General features: G+C 54.0%; 2 protein-coding genes across 2 annotated transcripts; both read left to right on the forward strand.

The window, feature by feature from the left end:
• The first annotated feature begins 5,363 nt into the window (after positions 1-5,363).
• On the forward strand, positions 5,364-8,956 carry Reep4 (receptor accessory protein 4). The gene is made up of 8 exons (XM_051160803.1): positions 5,364-5,867; positions 6,616-6,688; positions 7,013-7,089; positions 7,183-7,303; positions 7,722-7,835; positions 8,013-8,148; positions 8,280-8,434; positions 8,525-8,956. Exons 1-8 carry the CDS (start codon positions 5,836-5,838, stop codon positions 8,588-8,590), a joined length of 774 nt encoding a protein of 257 aa, XP_051016760.1. The 5' UTR covers positions 5,364-5,835; the 3' UTR covers positions 8,591-8,956.
• Positions 8,957-12,536: 3,580 nt separating this feature from the next.
• Hrurf (HR upstream open reading frame) lies at positions 12,537-15,483 on the forward strand. Its single transcript, XM_051160804.1, has 2 exons — positions 12,537-12,654; positions 14,893-15,483. Exon 2 carries the CDS (start codon positions 15,237-15,239, stop codon positions 15,339-15,341), a length of 105 nt encoding a protein of 34 aa, XP_051016761.1. The 5' UTR covers positions 12,537-12,654; positions 14,893-15,236; the 3' UTR covers positions 15,342-15,483.
• The last annotated feature ends 639 nt before the right edge of the window (positions 15,484-16,122 follow it).

A 16,122-nucleotide genomic window follows, 5' to 3' on the forward strand; every position in this document is an offset into this window, starting at 1 on the left:
ATGAGGGTCCCCCCCCCCCCACCTGCAGTCTCAGAGTTTCTGCAGCCTACCTTTCATCTGTAGCTTCAGGCACCTAGCCCTCCCCACCGGCCCTGGCCACCAACTGTGGTAAGTGACAGGTCCAGGATTCTGCTCAAATCACATTCCTTCACTCTTAGCAGAGTAGGAACTCTTCACTCCTTTCTGTTCCATCCCAGGATAACTGTTCTCCCTTCGTTTCTTCCTTTTGAGGTTGTATCACATAGTCCAGGCTGGCCTTAAACTCACTGTGTAGCCAATTGTAACTTCGAACTCCTGACTCTTGCCTTCCACTTCCCAAATGTTGAGATTACAGGTGTATACTACCATGCCACTCTTATGTAATTCTGGGGGTTGCACTCAGGACTTCATCAATATCAGGCAAGCGCTATATACCGAGTCAGCTACATCCCCAGCCGTGCCCACTGAGGTTGCCAAGGGAAATGGCTTTAGTTTCCCAGACACCTTAGCCTTCTGTTGCCCAGCTGCAAGATAAACATCGATCCTAACAAGCCACTCCCTTTACTGGAGAGAGACATTTTCACCATCAAACGTTGAATGCCCAGCTTTCTGTGGCATGGCTGCCTGGTCACCTGCCGGAGGGGTCAGCCATGAGTCTCTGGAGCTGCTTAGCAACTCAGCGTAACTAGATGACTGTGTCAACAGCTCAGAACTAAAGACTACAAGAGCCAGAGTCTTAGCTGCCAGCCGCACACTCCTCTGTGAGGAGCCCGGCTCCCAGCATCAGACCTCTGACTTCTGTCATTTAATGTTCCCAAGCACTCGCATCATGGCCAGGAGTCTCCATGGGAGAGACTGTCCCAGCTGGGAGAGCTCAGAGTGGCCACAGGCAAGCTCTTCCCAGCAAATGAAAACAGAGGAAAGCTGATGGGCTTTTTGTTTTGTTTTTCTTCTTCTTCTTCTTCTTCTTCTTCTTCTTCTTCTTCTTCCACCTCCTCCTCTTCTTCCTCTTCCTTCTCCTCCTCAACAGGATTTTACTAGCTAGACTCCAGGCAATTTGTAATCCAATCCTCCTGCCTCAGCCTCCTAAATACTTGGATTACAGGCAGGTATCTCCACGCTCAGCTTAAAACAAGGCTTCAGTTGGCCTGAGGAGATGACCTAATGGGCAAAGTGCCTATTGCCCAAACACTAGGGTCTGAGTTTGGGTCCCTAACAGCTGTGTAAAAAGCCAGGCATGGAGGCACTTCCAGGTATCCCAGCACTAGAGGAGTGGAGACAGATCCTGGGGGGTTAACAGCCAACCAGTCTAGCTGAACTAGAGAGTTCTGGGAACACTGAGAGAACTTTTCTCAAGAAATAAAGTGGAAGCTGGACATGGTGGCACACGCCTTTCAACCCAGCATTCAATAGGCAGAGGCAGGGGACTGACTCTCTGTAAGTTTTAAGTCAGGTAGGCCTATATAGTAAGACCCTGGTTTTTGTTGTTGTTTTTGGTTTTTCGAGACAGGGTTTCTCTGTATAACAGCTCTGGCTGTCCTGGACCTTGCTCTGTAGTCCAGGCTGGCCTCGAACTCACAGAGATCCACCTGCCTCTGCCTCCCAAGTGCTGGGATTAAAGGCATGCCTGGCAAGACCCTGTTTTAAACAACAACAACAACAACAAAAAATATAGAGAAATAATTGAGAAAGACATCCTGGTGTTAAGTGCTGCCCTCCACAAGTCCCCTGCCTGCACACACACAAGAGAGTCAACCAGTGACTGAACATCCCAAAGGCCCTGGCTTCACACAGGCTTCCAAGTGACGGACAGCTATCTCTTTCTTCTTTTACAGTTCTCCACGTTCCCTCAGTTGGTTCTGTTAGTTTTACCTTTCTGCCTTTAAGGAAATACACATGCAGGGCTGGAGAGATGGCTCAGTGGTTAAGAGCACCATCTGCTCCTCGAGAGGTCCTGAGTTCAATTCCCAGCAACCACATAGTGGCTCACAATCATTTATAATGTGATCTGATGCCCTCTTCTGGCCTGCCGGTGTATATGCAGGCAGAGCACTGTATACATAATAATAATAAATAATAATAATAATAAAGGAAATACACATGCTTTATGCTTGTTTGTTTGATTTTTTTTTTGTTGTTGTTGTTTGTTTGATGTTTTTGAGACAGGGTCACACTATGTAGTCCTGGAACTCAATATGTAGACCAGGCTGGCTTCAAACTCAAAGATCTGCCTGTCTCTGCCACCTAAATGCTAGGATTAAAGAATCAGATCTGGCCAGGCGTGGTGGCATGTACCTCTAACACCAGCACTCAGAAAGCAGAGGCAGGTCTATCTCTGTGAGTTTGAGGCCAGCCTAGTCAACTAAGAGAGTTCCAGGACAGCTAAAAATGTTACACAGAGAAACCCTGTCTCGAAAAACCAACCAACAAACAAACATCAGATCTGAGGGCCCAGAGAGATGGCTCAGCAATTAAGAGCACTGGCGGCCCTTCTACAGCCCACACAGAGGCTAAGAGCCCCTTTAACTCTAGTTCCAGAGGGATCTGACACCCTCTTCTGGCCTCTGCAGGTACTGCATACATGTACACAAACACATGCAGGCAAAGCACTTAAACACATTAAAACCTGTATATATCAGATCTAGAAGGCTGGGGGTATGGCTCAGTACAGTGCTTTCCCCAGCGTGCAAGAAGCCATTGTATGAACCAAACGTGGTGGTCTGTGCCTGTAACACGAGCATTTAGAGAGAAGAAGCAGGAAGATCACAGGTTCAAGGCCTTATCTAGGCTACATGGGATCCTGGCTATGGAAGAAGAAAAGAGATGGTTCTCAAAATGGATGGCGAGGGGCTGGAGAGATGGCTCAGAGGTGAAGAGCACTGACTGCTCTTCCAGAAGTCCCGAGTTCAATTCCCAGCAACCACATGGTGGCTCACGACCATCTATAATGAGATCTGATGCCCTCTTCTAGCCTGCAGGTGTACATGCAGGAAGAATACTGTATACATAATAATAAACTAATTTTTAAAAAATGGATGGCGTGTCTGGAACCTTCTTAACGGGATCCTCAGGCCTTGGTGTTTCTTGTTTCTCCAAAACAGTATGGGGGAGGGGCAGTAGGAGCAAGGGATGGGGGAGTTTCTCCTGTGGGCAGGTTTCATTGCTGGCTCCCACATCTAGCAATACCAATAAAATGGATGATAATAATTAAGACTGTATAATCACCATGTGTTTGTTTATTCCCAAGAAGCCTCCTTTCCCTGCCTCCCATCATTACTAATCCCATCCTTATAAGATGGTGGGCGTTAACTATGCTCTAATAAAAGGCAGTAACTGCCCGTGTTTCCACCCCCACAGCCCTGGGGTAGCTTGGCTTGCACCCTTACCTCAAGGAGGGGGTTAGGGGAGGTACTGATCGCCTTATTTTCAGAAGGAGCGACTGAGACAGGCAGCAGAAGTCACAAAGAAAGAAACCCTATGTATAAAACAAACAAACAAACAAACTCCCACAGTCTTCTTTGTAGCATCCTCCCTTCTTGCAGGGGTACTCATCTTACCAGGGTAACTTCTTTAGGCTCAAGTCCCCTCCTAGGGCCACTTGTAGCTGGCTGCTGCTGATTTCCTAAGAAAATTGACCACACCACCCATTTAGCCCCTGGCCAGCAATAAATACCACTCGGTAACATTGGGCCATTTACATCACTGAGTACATTTCTTTCTTTTTTTTTTTTTCCATATTTTATTTAATTTTTAATTTATGTGCGTTGGTGTGAGGGTGTCAGATCTTGGAGTTACAGACAGTTGTGAGCTGCCATGTGGTTGCTGGGAATTGAACCTGGGTCCTTTGGAAGAGCAGGGAGTGCTCTTAACCACTGAGCCACCTCTCCAGACCCCAGACCCCTGAGTACATTTCTTAAAAAAAAAAAAAAAAAAAAAAAAAAAAAAAAAAAAACTTTGCAAAGATTAAAACCATAGGTGAATCAGAGAAGCTTCTTGCAGTAGAGAGTTGACACCACTGGACAACATGAAGAGAGTGAGCGACTATGGAGCAGTCGGACCTAAAAAGGATGTCGTCTGCGTCACATCCTCCCTTCAAGGTTCAGGGATCTCTGCAAAAGCCAGGACAGAAAGATTGTAAGAACCTTCCATGAGAGAGTGTTTTCCAGACCTATGAACTCACAGAGACTGTGACAGCATGTGACCTGCACAAGCTCAATCCAGACAAAACCTCAGCATGAAGGACCGGAGGCAGGCACAGGTCTCATGCCAAGCCAAGAAGCAATTCAGAGCTGCTGTCTGCAGGATGAGGGAAAGTTAGTGCTGCTGGAGAGAGCAACTGCACTCCAGACCAGCTCCGCAGTACTTAGCCAACACAAATCAGACTCCATGGTTTTGCTTGGTGTGTGTGTGTGTGTGTGTGTGTGTGTTTCTTTTATTGAAAATAGATCGGGGGGGGGGTGTTCTGGGCAGTAGTGGTGCACACCTTTAATCCTCGCACTTGGGAGGCAGAGGTAGGTGGATCTCTGAGTTGAAGGCCAGCCTGGGCTACAGGAGTTCCAGGACAGCCAGGACTACACAGAGAAACCCTGTCTCAAGAAAACCAAGGTGAAAACAAACAAAAAAAAACCAAGATGATGATGACGATTATGACAACAATAATAATATACTCACGTTTCTCAAATGTTATATCGCTCCAGTATGGTCAACCTTAATCTCATCGTTTGACACAACAGCAGCAACAACCAATGAACACAGAAGCACCGCAAAACAGCGAGTGCTGACTTTAGAATTCTCTGGGATATTTATATCTACTCAGAAACAGGTTGAATTTCAAACTACTGGTAAAGAAGACATGGGTGAGCCTGGATCTTCACTCAGTCTCTCAAGATGTTGGGGTCAGACTGCCCAGGCCTGTGAATCTGGCAAAGCTGTTTTAGTGGAACCCTGAAGCCCACCGTTGGGAGGATGGATTCCCAGCCCCACTCTTCCCTCCTTTCTCTCACTGGACTGCTAGACTACATGGATGGTGGATCAGACTAGAAACTGCTTCCTCTCGGCCAAGCACTCTTTTTATGCTCTATCTTATTTCCTTTTGTTTGTTTGCGACAGTCTCTTGATGTATCTGTAGCCCGGCCTGGGCTGGTAATTCTTCTCCCTCAGCCTCAAGGGTTCATGCGTTCGCCACCTCACCTAGCTAGGAGTCCGGGTTATTTTTGTTCCTCTCTTTCTTTCTGTTGTGACTTCCCACCTGCTAACCTTTCAGATCTGGAAGACTATTCGACCAGTGGCCCCACTTCCGAGATGCGCGTAGCATTGCCGCTTTAAGGGACAGGCGTTTGGTGTCACTGACCTCGTCCCGCCCCTCTGAAGGCTTCATTGCGCCTGCGCCTCACGCTTGAGCGCTGGGGTTGGGCAGGACCAGGTTCCGTGCAACTTTCAAGTGAGTTACAAACTCCGCCCCGGAGGCTGGTGCTGGTGGTCGAACTCTCTGGGACCCCGGCGGCCGAGAGAACGGAGATCCGGACCTGCCACCCGGACCCGGAACTATCAGCCGCGCCCTGGACGGGCGGACGCGCGGTTCTCCGCGGTAGGAACTGTGGGACCGAGCCGCCAGGATTCGGCGGCGCGGGGCGGAGGAACGCACTGGCCTGCCTTGGTCCTAAGGCGGCTTCCTCCGCAAGGCCCTACTGGTTTTGGGTTCGCCATACTCCCAGCACTGTGGGATCGGAGTCAGAGTGGTGACTTCTGCCTACGCCGTGGGACAGGTGTACCGCAACACCACTCGGCCCCTTGCCCCAGCTCCTGAGCGAGCGTCCCTCCGGTAGTCTCTTGGGGTCATCCCCCAAGGCTGTCAGAATGGTGTCCTGGATGATCTGTCGCCTGGTAGTGTGAGTATAGCCCCTGTGAGACACCCCCTCCCCTTATCCCCGAGTGCCAGCCTGCCTTTGGGTGGAAACTGGAAAAGAAGGGAAATTTGGTAAAGAAGGGAATTTTCTGAACTCCATGACTTCCTCCCCCTCCCCCCCCACCCCGCACCCACACACAACTGGTCCAGGAGGTCTGAACGGGACCTGGTCACTGCGTTTCCACCTTGCAGCCTTCTGGAATTAAAGGGACCCTTCTTACATGCTCACTGCAGACAGGTGCAGGCAAGGCTCAGGCCCTTTGCCACCCACAGCCCTGTGAGAAGGTGATAGGTGCAGCTGTGGGCGGAGAATCCAGGTGCCTTCCCATGTGAGCTGCCACATGACCTTGGAAGTCTACCCCTCACTTTTTGGATATTCCAACAGCTGGCTCAAATGTCCCTTACTGCATCCTGGTGGCCCTGTGCCTGATTTCATGTAGTGGGTGGGGACAGCCTGGTGTTCTCACCCACCTTGTTGTGTGTTCTCAGTCTGTCCCTGTACCCATGGGCCACCAGTGCAGGCCTGGGCAGGCTTGGGATGTTTGTAAACAGCCAGGTGGGGAGGCAGCCTCCGGGGCACTGACTCAGTCACCCTGGGTTGTGCAAACCAAGCGGGAAAAACAGGGCAGGCACTACCATCTCACACCCTGGTCAGGGGCAGCAGCTACCACCTGGCAGGGAGAGGGTGAGGCATGGTGCCCCTTACACGTCCTATGGCTGCTGTGTTCCAGGCTCATATTTGGCATGCTGTATCCCGCGTATGCTTCCTACAAAGCTGTGAAGAGCAAGAACATTCGAGAATATGTGAGCGCAAAGTGTTGGTGGGAGAGCTTCGCTCGCTACTTCTACTGTGGCGTCAGGGAGGGGGTGGCAGGACCTGGTGGTGATGGGGGAGGGGCTGGGCTGGCCTCTCTCGGAGGGTCTTGTGGGTGAAACACACTGGGTGCGGGCACCCAGAATGAAAAGCAGTTTCTGAGGGGTTCCTGTCTAAGCAGATGTGGGGAAATGTGGCAAGCAATGCAGTGGGACAGGCTTTCAGGAATTTCTGTCTGTGGGTTGGGCCAGCTAGGGGCAGGCGCTAGCACCTCAGGCCCCCAAGCTGAGCTCTTGTGCACTCTGGCCCCACAGGTCCGCTGGATGATGTACTGGATTGTCTTTGCAATCTTCATGGCAGCAGAAACCTTCACAGACATCTTCATTTCCTGGTTTGGCATAAGGACTGGCAGACCACGGGGTTGGGAAGGCTTACCCACTACCTGGCAGCTGGCTCACACAAACTCCACCCCTTGCACCCACAGGTTCCCTTTTTATTATGAGATCAAGATGGCCTTTGTGCTATGGCTCCTCTCGCCTTACACCAAGGGGGCCAGCCTGCTTTACCGGAAGTTTGTCCACCCATCCCTATCCCGCCATGAGAAGGTACCCCTTGGGGGAGGTTGAGGAGGAATGCAGAAGGGCGTGTCGGGGAGAGGGTGTGTCAGAGAGGAAGCCCTGTGTCTCAGGTTCAGGGAACTGAGATGCCTGGGTCTTACTTCCTGTTCCACTGCAGTTTTGCTATGGGACCACAGTAGGGGTTGGCTCTCCCCGTCTGCCTGGATGACACATGTGAATGACCTTTAAGGGTGTGCATGCCAGCAGGAAGTTATGTGGACATGGAAAAATGGACGGGACACTCACTGAGATGTGGAGTGGGTGTATGGGCGGCGAACCCTGCTGCTATTTCCTGTTACGAGCATATACCTGTGGCTCCTGTGTCCTAGGTAGACGTGGGCTAGGGATTATGAGAACCAGTAGCTTCTTGGGGGTCTGATCTGAGCTCTCCTCTCTGGGTCTGCAGGAGATTGATGCATGCATTGTACAGGCCAAGGAGCGTAGCTACGAGACCATGCTGAGTTTCGGGAAGCGGGGCCTCAACATCGCTGCCTCGGCTGCTGTGCAGGCTGCTACCAAGGTGCTCTGGGCCCCGGTGCTCACAGCATCAGCCCCACTCCCAATATCGTTGAGGTGGACCAGTTCTGAATCTTGTGCCCCAGTGATTAGCTGAAGGCCAGCTTCCCTGCTAAAACCCTTCCCCCTTGTAGCCCTCCCCCCACAGTTAATACAGAGCCTCCCATCCCTCACCTCCTAGAGTCAGGGTGCTCTAGCTGGAAGGCTGCGGAGCTTCTCCATGCAAGACCTGCGCTCTATCCCTGACACCCCTGCCCCCACCTACCAAGATCCTCTCTACTTGGAAGACCAAGTACCCCGTCGCAGACCCCCAATTGGTAAGAGGCAAAGGGATCCAAAGCAGACCTGGGAAGGTCAGCCTGTCTGAGGGTGAAGGGAAAGCTGGGAGTGGCCCTACCCAGGCTTGTATAGATACTCAGCTTTGCCATCCATGGCCTCTCTTCCACAGGGTACCGACCAGGTGGCCTGCAGGACAGTGACACAGAGGATGGCTGTTGGTCAGACAATGAGATAGCCCCCCAGCCACCTGTCCGGACCCGAGAGAAGCCTCTGAGCCGCAGCCAGAGCCTTCGGGTGGTCAAGAGGAAGCCATTGGTGCGAGAGGTCAGTGTGGTGGAGGGACTGTGTGTGAGGGTGGTCGGTTGAGATGCCATGCTCACACCACTCATGGTGTATTGGCTTTCTCTCCCCAAGGGCACCTCACGCTCCCTGAAGGTCCGAACCCGGAAAAAGACCATACCGGCAGACATGGATAGCTAAAGCATGCAGATTTGGGCCATCTTACCTCTGGAGCCAGCAGGGCACCATTTGCTGCTACACCAGCTACCTGGGCTCTGCCCCTTTCGGCTTCTGCAGCTGCCTAAGGGGCACATGGTGTGGTACCCTCATGGGGATGCACCCACAATATACCAAAGCAGGCCAGGCCCAGGGGCCTATTTATTGCCTTCCTCAAACATGGGACCAGAACCCCACTAGTCCCTATAAGTGAAATCAAGAGCCCAACCACTTGTGTAAATTCCCTCTTGTCCTTCAAAGTACTTGACAGCCTTTTCCAAGGCGTGTATGTGTGTGTGTGTGTGTGTGTGTGTGTGTGTGTGTGTGTGTGTGTTTCATGTTGGTAAGTGAGGTCAGGCTTGTGAATGTTTTTATAAATAAATACCAAACAGTGCTTGGTCTCCCCTGATTTGTCTCGTCACTTTTCATATATCATATGACAACCCACTGCAGGCTCTGGTAAAAGGGCGGGGAGACTGCCAGGAGATCCCTGTGTATCAACAAACTGTCATCACAGCAGCAAGGGTCCTCAGAGTTGCACCTAGGGACTGGCCTTGAAGAGAATTCAAGAGTCAGGAAGTCAGTATTGGCCCTTACAGGAAGAGGCAACGGCTTGGAGAGGGTGCAGAAATTATGCTGAGCAAACCTGGGAAGGCAGCTTAAGTCTTCCATGAACCTGGAGTAAACATTCACGAACGATCAGGGTGAATTTGCACTCTAAGCCACGAGAGGGCAGCAGCTGCCTGGGACCAGCCTGCCCCCACCTTCCAGGTCAGGGTGGGCGGGGCCCAGAGACTAGCCAAAGCCTCACCCTGCTGGGGCCTGGCGGCTGATGGGCCAGGCCAAAGGAATGATGCCGAACCCAGCGTGGCCAATGGTAGCCTTTTCCTGTTGCTCCTTGCTGATCTGTGGCCTGCTCCGTCCACAGACCCCAGACTCTTGCCCAGGATTGGCTCTAATCCATCTCCTTCCATCCTTGGGTCATCTGTCCCTGAAGTCGGAGCCACATGGTGCCCAGGGGTGCTCCGCCCTCCCACCCCATCTGCCCTTCCTATCCACTTTGGAGTAAAGAGTGCTCGGTTGGAGGGAAAATACGGGCTGCTAAACTGGAGTGGCCTGTGAGGCTTAACTCTTGGTGGAGGGATTATCTGGGTTTTATTGGAGGGAAGGCACTTAATCTGTGTGGCTGATTTAGCCTCTCACGGATTGGGATTCCCTCTGATTGTGATGCTGATCTGCCGCTTCATTAATTCACTCAAAAGATGTGCAGCTACCTACTGTAGGGGTGAGAAGACATGGAAGCGGGTACAACTGTAATCCCCATTTCCCAAATAGGCACATAAAGGGCAAATGGCCCAAGGTGGCCTAGCTAGCAAATGGCAGGATTGGGCTTTGGACCAGGCAGCCTGGCTCCAGAGTTGATGTTCTTAATCACTATTCAGTAAGTGAGCTGTTCCTTGCCTGGGAGGCACTGAGAAGGAGCCTGGCACGTATGGAATATTTGTTGCATGCCTGACCTTGCGCTGGCTATTTCACGGAGATGGTTTCCTTGAATCCTCTCTAACAGGGCCAGTGTCCATTTCACAGGTGAAAAGGCTTTCTCCTCTACAGTGGTACTGCTTGGAAAGGTAGGCAAGGTTGCTTGGTCCTCCCAGCAGACCTGTTGAAGCCACTGTCCCCAGGGTCTGCAAAGCCCATACGTGCACTCTGCCGTCTCTCTCCTTCCTTCCCCATGCCACTTTGTCCTCCTACCCCCAACTCACACATCTTTTTCAGAGCCCTCTGCAGGAGAGCCTCTGCCTTGCTCATCTGGCATTCCTACCATCACTGCTCATGAAGGGACTTCTGTTTTCATCTTGACGAATATATATTTTTTTTTCCTGTCCCTCTTTTGTCGTGACTTCAGAGCCAGCCTTATTTTACTGTTGTATCCCAGCCCAGAAAAAGTGGTTGAACTAAGGTGAGGTATTTTTATAACTGTGTGATTTGGTGCTGAAATCCTGCATATTGTCTGGCTTCTGTCCTCAAGCATCACTCCAGGAAGCTCTGGGAACCCTCTCTAGCTCCCCAGCCCAGGATTAGAAATCATGGAGTCATGTGTCTCCATGTTCATACCTCCAAACATGGCTCCTAGCTTCAACCCAAGGCCTGACACCTCAGAAGCCTGAAGGACAATGGCTACCAAACCAACACATACATCAAATGTTTTAAACCTCTTCAGGATGGAAGTGAATCTGTTGCTTTGGTGTCTGTACCCCGTGTCACCTCAGTTCCACCATATAGCTTTTTCCAAACACCAGTGTCTCTGATATGGCTAAGTGAATGGCTGGCTAAAATTGTATGGCCACCAGGGTCAGGAATGGTGGTGCACGCCTTTAATCCCAGCACTTGGGAGGCAGGGGCAGGCAGATTGCTGTGAGTTCAAGGCCGGCCTGCTCTACAAAGTGAGTCCAGGACAGCCAAGGCTACACAGAGAAACCCTGTCTCAAAAAAACAACAAAACAAAACAAAACAAAAAACGTTGTATGGCTGCCAAGGCGTCCTGAAGCCACAGAGGGAGAAGTGAGTAGGAGTCCCAGCTGTAAGCATTTCCAGGCCAGTATAAATGTGAGTCTGAGACTTGGGGCACTGGGTGGCACCTAAATGTTCCTCAGAGCGCCTCTGCCTCTCTGAGAACCACCCAGACACACCTACACTATCCACCTCTGGAGAGAGTCCCTAACCCACCACTCATCCTCCAGCCTGGCCTCTTTAAGGGAGGGGGTCAGGCTTTGTTGCTACCTTCCAAGGGCCACCGATTTTCTATTTGATACCAGTGTGCCTAGTCTCCCCACATAGGATCAAGGTTGGAAAGGACCTGACACCATCAAGGCTAATCCTTAGCACATACCTTCTTTTTCTCCCCCCCCCCCCCAGGGTTTCTCAGTGTAATAGTCCTGGCTGTCCTGGAACTCTCTTTGTAGATTAGGCTGGTTAGCACACACCTTCCGTGGTGTCCCGGTCCCATTCACTCCTCAGCCTTTCCTACCCTTCCTGGACTATTACCATGACAGCTAAGGCTTCTTTCTCACATTCCTTTCTCTTTCTGCCTCACCTCCTGTCATCCCTTTAGCCCTCTGCTTCTGGCTCCATTGCTGTCCCTCTGACCTGTGGCCCTTCATTGTCCTAGTCACTTTCCTCTTTTCTGACTTCTATGTCACAACACACAGGAACCCATGGCTGTATTTCTAGCTGTTACTCTCAGCAGCATACTAAGCCTCTAGATTCCCCCTACCCCACTCCACACACACATGGGGCCTGAATTGGGGGTCCTAGCAGGCTCTGTACTCCACTGGAGGAGGCAGAGGAGGTGGGGGGTGGGGGGGTTGGGGTCAGTTGGTTAACTGCTCAGGTGCTTGTTTCCATTTCTCATTCAGCATATGAGACTGGTGCCCACAAACAGGTGACCTTCACTTCAGATGGCTGGTGCCTAGGGTTGGGGGATCTTGGGGGCAGAGCTGGCATTGCTGCACACACAGATCCCAAGCTCAGCCTGGAACACAATGGAGGCTAGATGCCGGTGGGGGAGGGCTAGAGAGAAGGAGGGCTCCAGAAGAGGAATTAGGTCAAGGATGTGGGTGGGTGGGCAAGATGAGAGGATCGCATCTATCACTGAGCTTCCTCCTGGCTCCAGCAGCATCTCTACACTTCTCTTCCCTGTCCCCTCCCCCCTGGTCCTGGGAGATTTCTCCCCATATCCCCTCCGTGTCCCCCTCCCCAGCCATGGCCACAGGGGTGGGGGTGGGGTAGGGGGAAGCCAGCCTCAGCTGTCTGAAGAATGGAGGGGCTGGGGAAACAGGGCTAGGTGCCCAGACGGCCGCGTGTGTGGGAGGGGATGTCCTCAGATGCCCTCCACCCGGCAGTCCCCGCTCTGACGTGGGTGCCCCCCCTCTCCCCGCCCGGATTAGTGGCAGCTTGGCCTGACTCTCCGGGGCTCCTTCCCCCGCCCTGCCTGCTGCCCACCCCTGGGCAGGGGGCTACTCTGCCTGAGGGGCACTGTGCTTGCCCAGGTAAGGGTCTCTGGGGTGGAGAAAGGGCAGCCGGCTGAGTGAGGCTGTGCCTGTCGGCACGAGTGTGTGTGTGTGTGTGTGTGTGTGTGTGTGTGTGTGTGAGTGCATGTGTGTCAGTGCATGAGGGGTCGTTGCGGGCTAGTGCTGGGCCCATGTGAGTCTGGGGGTGCTAGTCAGTTTGCCAGGTCTTTGGTCTGGTTTTGTGACCACACACTGGGTGGCATTCCCCTCTGTGTTTGTGTCTTTTGTGTGTGTCCTCAGCTCTGTTCCATCCTCAGGCACAGCACAGCCAGCTACAAGGACTCTGGCCTGTAGCATAGGCTCTAAGGGAAGGATGGGGAACATGCTGAGATGGGGGTGGTGCTTCTTTCTCCCCACCTTCATCTCCACTAACCCCCAAGCATTCCAGAAGATTGTCCTGAGAGCTCTGGTCCAGTCCAGGCAATATAGGCTGACAGGCAGATATGGCAACTGAAGGGGTGGGGGTGGGGGGTATCTGTTCAGCTCCCCTGAGACAGTCCCTGTCACCCCAGGGAAAGACAGCCAGCCACAGGCTCCTAGCACTCTGGACAGCCCAAGCTCCACTCTGATCTCTTCCAGACCTGAAGCCACAGGACTCTCCCACAAGCCTCTGCTAAGGTAGGCCATAGGCCGGAGAATGGGACCACAGGCACATGCACACACACACACACACACACACACACACACACACACCAGCCCACCACCTTGTCCTGGAGCCAGGCCTGGAGCTAGGGGCCAGGCTGGGGCCTTGGTATTCCAATCCCTGTCTGACCCACCTCATTCATCTCCCATAGCACACTAGGGTCAGGCCACCCCCAAGGGAGAGGATAAGAAAAGGTGTATGGAAAAACTCAGCCATGTAAGCATCTCCTGCCAGCCCACCCCACCACAGACTTGGTCCCTGTGAAGGCGAGGGGCTAGAAGGGTCTATATCCATAAGGCTCAAGTCTCAGCAGTGGCAGCTGGTATGGACCTTGTCTCCTGAGAGTACCCAGCCTGTTCTCAACGGTTGGTGGAAGGCTTCTGGCCTTCATCCCTGTCCTTTGAGAGTAAGGAGAGTAAGGCCTTGGGCTTTTCATGGTACCCGGTCTTCAGAGTTGATGGTGTGACTTGAAACCAGCTTGTGGCCACCAGAATTCATCCCTTCCACAGTGATGGGCGATGGGCGAGTAGGTGGTGCTTCTGTTTCAGACTGGGCCGGGGAGGCAGAGGAGTAGAGGGGCAGGAGGTGGGTGCCTTCAGGGAAGGGAAGCGCCCGTTGGGCGTGTGGGTTTCTGTGTGTGTCTGAATCTGTCTGTGTGTGTCTGAGTCTGTCTGTTTGTGTGTGCGCTCTGGAACCACCCCCGCAGAGGAGCAGGGATGCTTCCTCGGGTGGAGGGTGCCCTGTTTGCCCATTTCCTCTCCTACTTGCTGTTCCCTCCCAGCAGCCACTCCCATGGGCTCCTCTCCAGGCTGGGCCTGGGAGCACCAGGAACATTGAGGATGGGGCAACTGGAGCCTGCGATGGCTGTGCGCCTCTGGTCCCCTCACCACTCCGGACACTTGGTAGAAATCAAGGTCCTTAGACCAGGGAACAGACCAGACAGCAGGCCCTCCCAGGTTCAAAGCATAGCACTTCATAGGATTGTGCCCAGAGAGGGATGCTGGGAAGGGGCTTGGGCAGGACACCATGAAGAGTGGCTTGGCCAGGTGAAGATAAAGAAAGAGGTAGGGAAGACACCAGCCACTGGGGTGTGCCCAGAGCTGAAAAGGACAGGGAGAGAGTGGTCCAGCAGGCACGGGCCTGCTGGCGTGGGTCGAAGCACCCATCACTGACCCGTGAGAACCCGACTGCCCCTGCCAGCTCTGGCACTGACCCCTCCCTGCCGCCCCGCCCTAACACCCTGGGGGGCACCCCGCCTCATCCTGGCCTAGTCCGGCCCCTCCCGCCCTTTGCTCCAGTTCCCGGGCTTGGCACCTATAGTGGGGGTGCTGCCCGCCTGCCAGGCTCCGGGCCGGGCCCACGGGAGGGTGGGGCGGCTGGGAAGCTGGCACACTGCCCCAGGGGAGCCTCTCTCGGCAGGCGCCCGGGTGCCGCGGGGGGGAGGGGGGAACAAAGGGCTCATTCTCCCCGTGCGCAGCCGGTGGCATCGCCGGGGCGTTGGCGGAAGCCCCCGGGGCTCAGAAGGGGGCAGGCCCAGGCGGGGCCGCCGAATCACGGGCTCCTGTTTCCCGCAGGGTGCTGGAGGAGGAAACCGGCGGAACAGCTTCCCCACTCTCAGTTGCGCGTCTGGCGATGGCGATCAGAGGTCCTGCTGCGCTCTCCGCTGCGCTCTCCCTCCATTAGCCGCGCTACGCGGTGCTGCGCCCTCGCTGGTGCCTCTCTCCTGGCTCACGGGATCGGCCCCCCACTTCCAGGCACGACCCCCTTCCCCGCCCCTCGGCCTTTCCCCCCCACTCAGCCATCTCCGACCCGGGGCGCGTGTTCCCCCCGGCCCGGCTCCTTCTCTCCCTCCGGGGACACCCGCTCCCTAGCCCCGGCCCGACCCTCCCCAAAGCGCAGCACGGAGTCTCGGCGTCCCATGGCGCAACCTACAGCCTCGGCCCAGAAGCTGGTGCGGCCCATCCGCGCCGTGTGCCGCATCCTGCAAATCCCGGAGTCCGACCCCTCCAACCTGCGGCCCTAGAGCGCCCCGGAGGCCCTGGGGAAAAGAGAGCGCGAGCGCGCTGAGCAGACAGCGGGAGAACGCCCCGAAGCCGGCCCATGGGGAGCGAGTGCCCAGCGCCGGCTAGCACGACCGCCGCCCACACCGCGCCCGGCCAGTGAAGCCCAGGTAAACGCGGAGAGGTGGCGCGTTCTGGGGTAATTGTAATGGGAGGGGGGGTTATGAGCTGATCCCAAAGTACAGTAAGGGAATAAAGTGCCGGTGCCACTCAGAACTGAATCTTACATCTTAACGGGGGAAAGTTAAGATGCCCAACTAAGGGGATTGGACTGCGCGCAAGCTGCAGCTCCAAAAAATCCTGGCGCCTCCGCCAAGGCTTCTGTATACCCATCCCTCTTGGGGCTTCCTCCGGCTCGCGATGGAGACGGCTCCGGGAGGGTCCAGCTGATCTGTTGCCACCTGTCATCCTGGTCCTTCGCATGAATGTTCAATTTTCCCTCGCTTACGTCTCTCTGGGGCCCAGCCTGCTTTCCCCGCCTCCTTCCCTCCCCACTCCCGGCTTCAGTTAGCAGCGGTGCCCTAGCACTGCCTTGGGCAGCTCGACCCACCCTAGTCTGAAACCTCTTAATCCTTTCTCAACTGCTAGTTTACTCCTCCTCCCCCCGGGTACCGAGATCCTAGCCCCCAGCAGTTGTCCTGGTACTCTTTGGAGATGCCCCCCCCCAAAAAAAAAAAAAAAAAAAACCTAGAGGCCATGAAAAGGCAGAGTCAGGCAGCCCAGGTGTAGGGAGAGACACCAGCC

The sequence above is a fragment of the Acomys russatus genome, chromosome 18 (genome assembly GCF_903995435.1).
Source record: "Acomys russatus chromosome 18, mAcoRus1.1, whole genome shotgun sequence".
Lineage (NCBI taxonomy): Eukaryota > Metazoa > Chordata > Mammalia > Rodentia > Muridae > Acomys > Acomys russatus.

Coding starts and splice junctions, on each gene's coding strand:
- Reep4 (XM_051160803.1), top strand. CDS start 5,836: ATGGTGTCCTGGATGATCTGTCGCCTGGTAGT. Junction 7,090..7,182: donor ACAGACATCTTCATTTCCTG/GTTTGGCATAAG, acceptor TTGCACCCACAG/GTTCCCTTTTTATTATGAGA. Junction 7,836..8,012: donor CTGTGCAGGCTGCTACCAAG/GTGCTCTGGGCC, acceptor CTCACCTCCTAG/AGTCAGGGTGCTCTAGCTGG.
- Hrurf (XM_051160804.1), top strand. CDS start 15,237: ATGGCGCAACCTACAGCCTCGGCCCAGAAGCTGGTGCGGCCCATCCGC.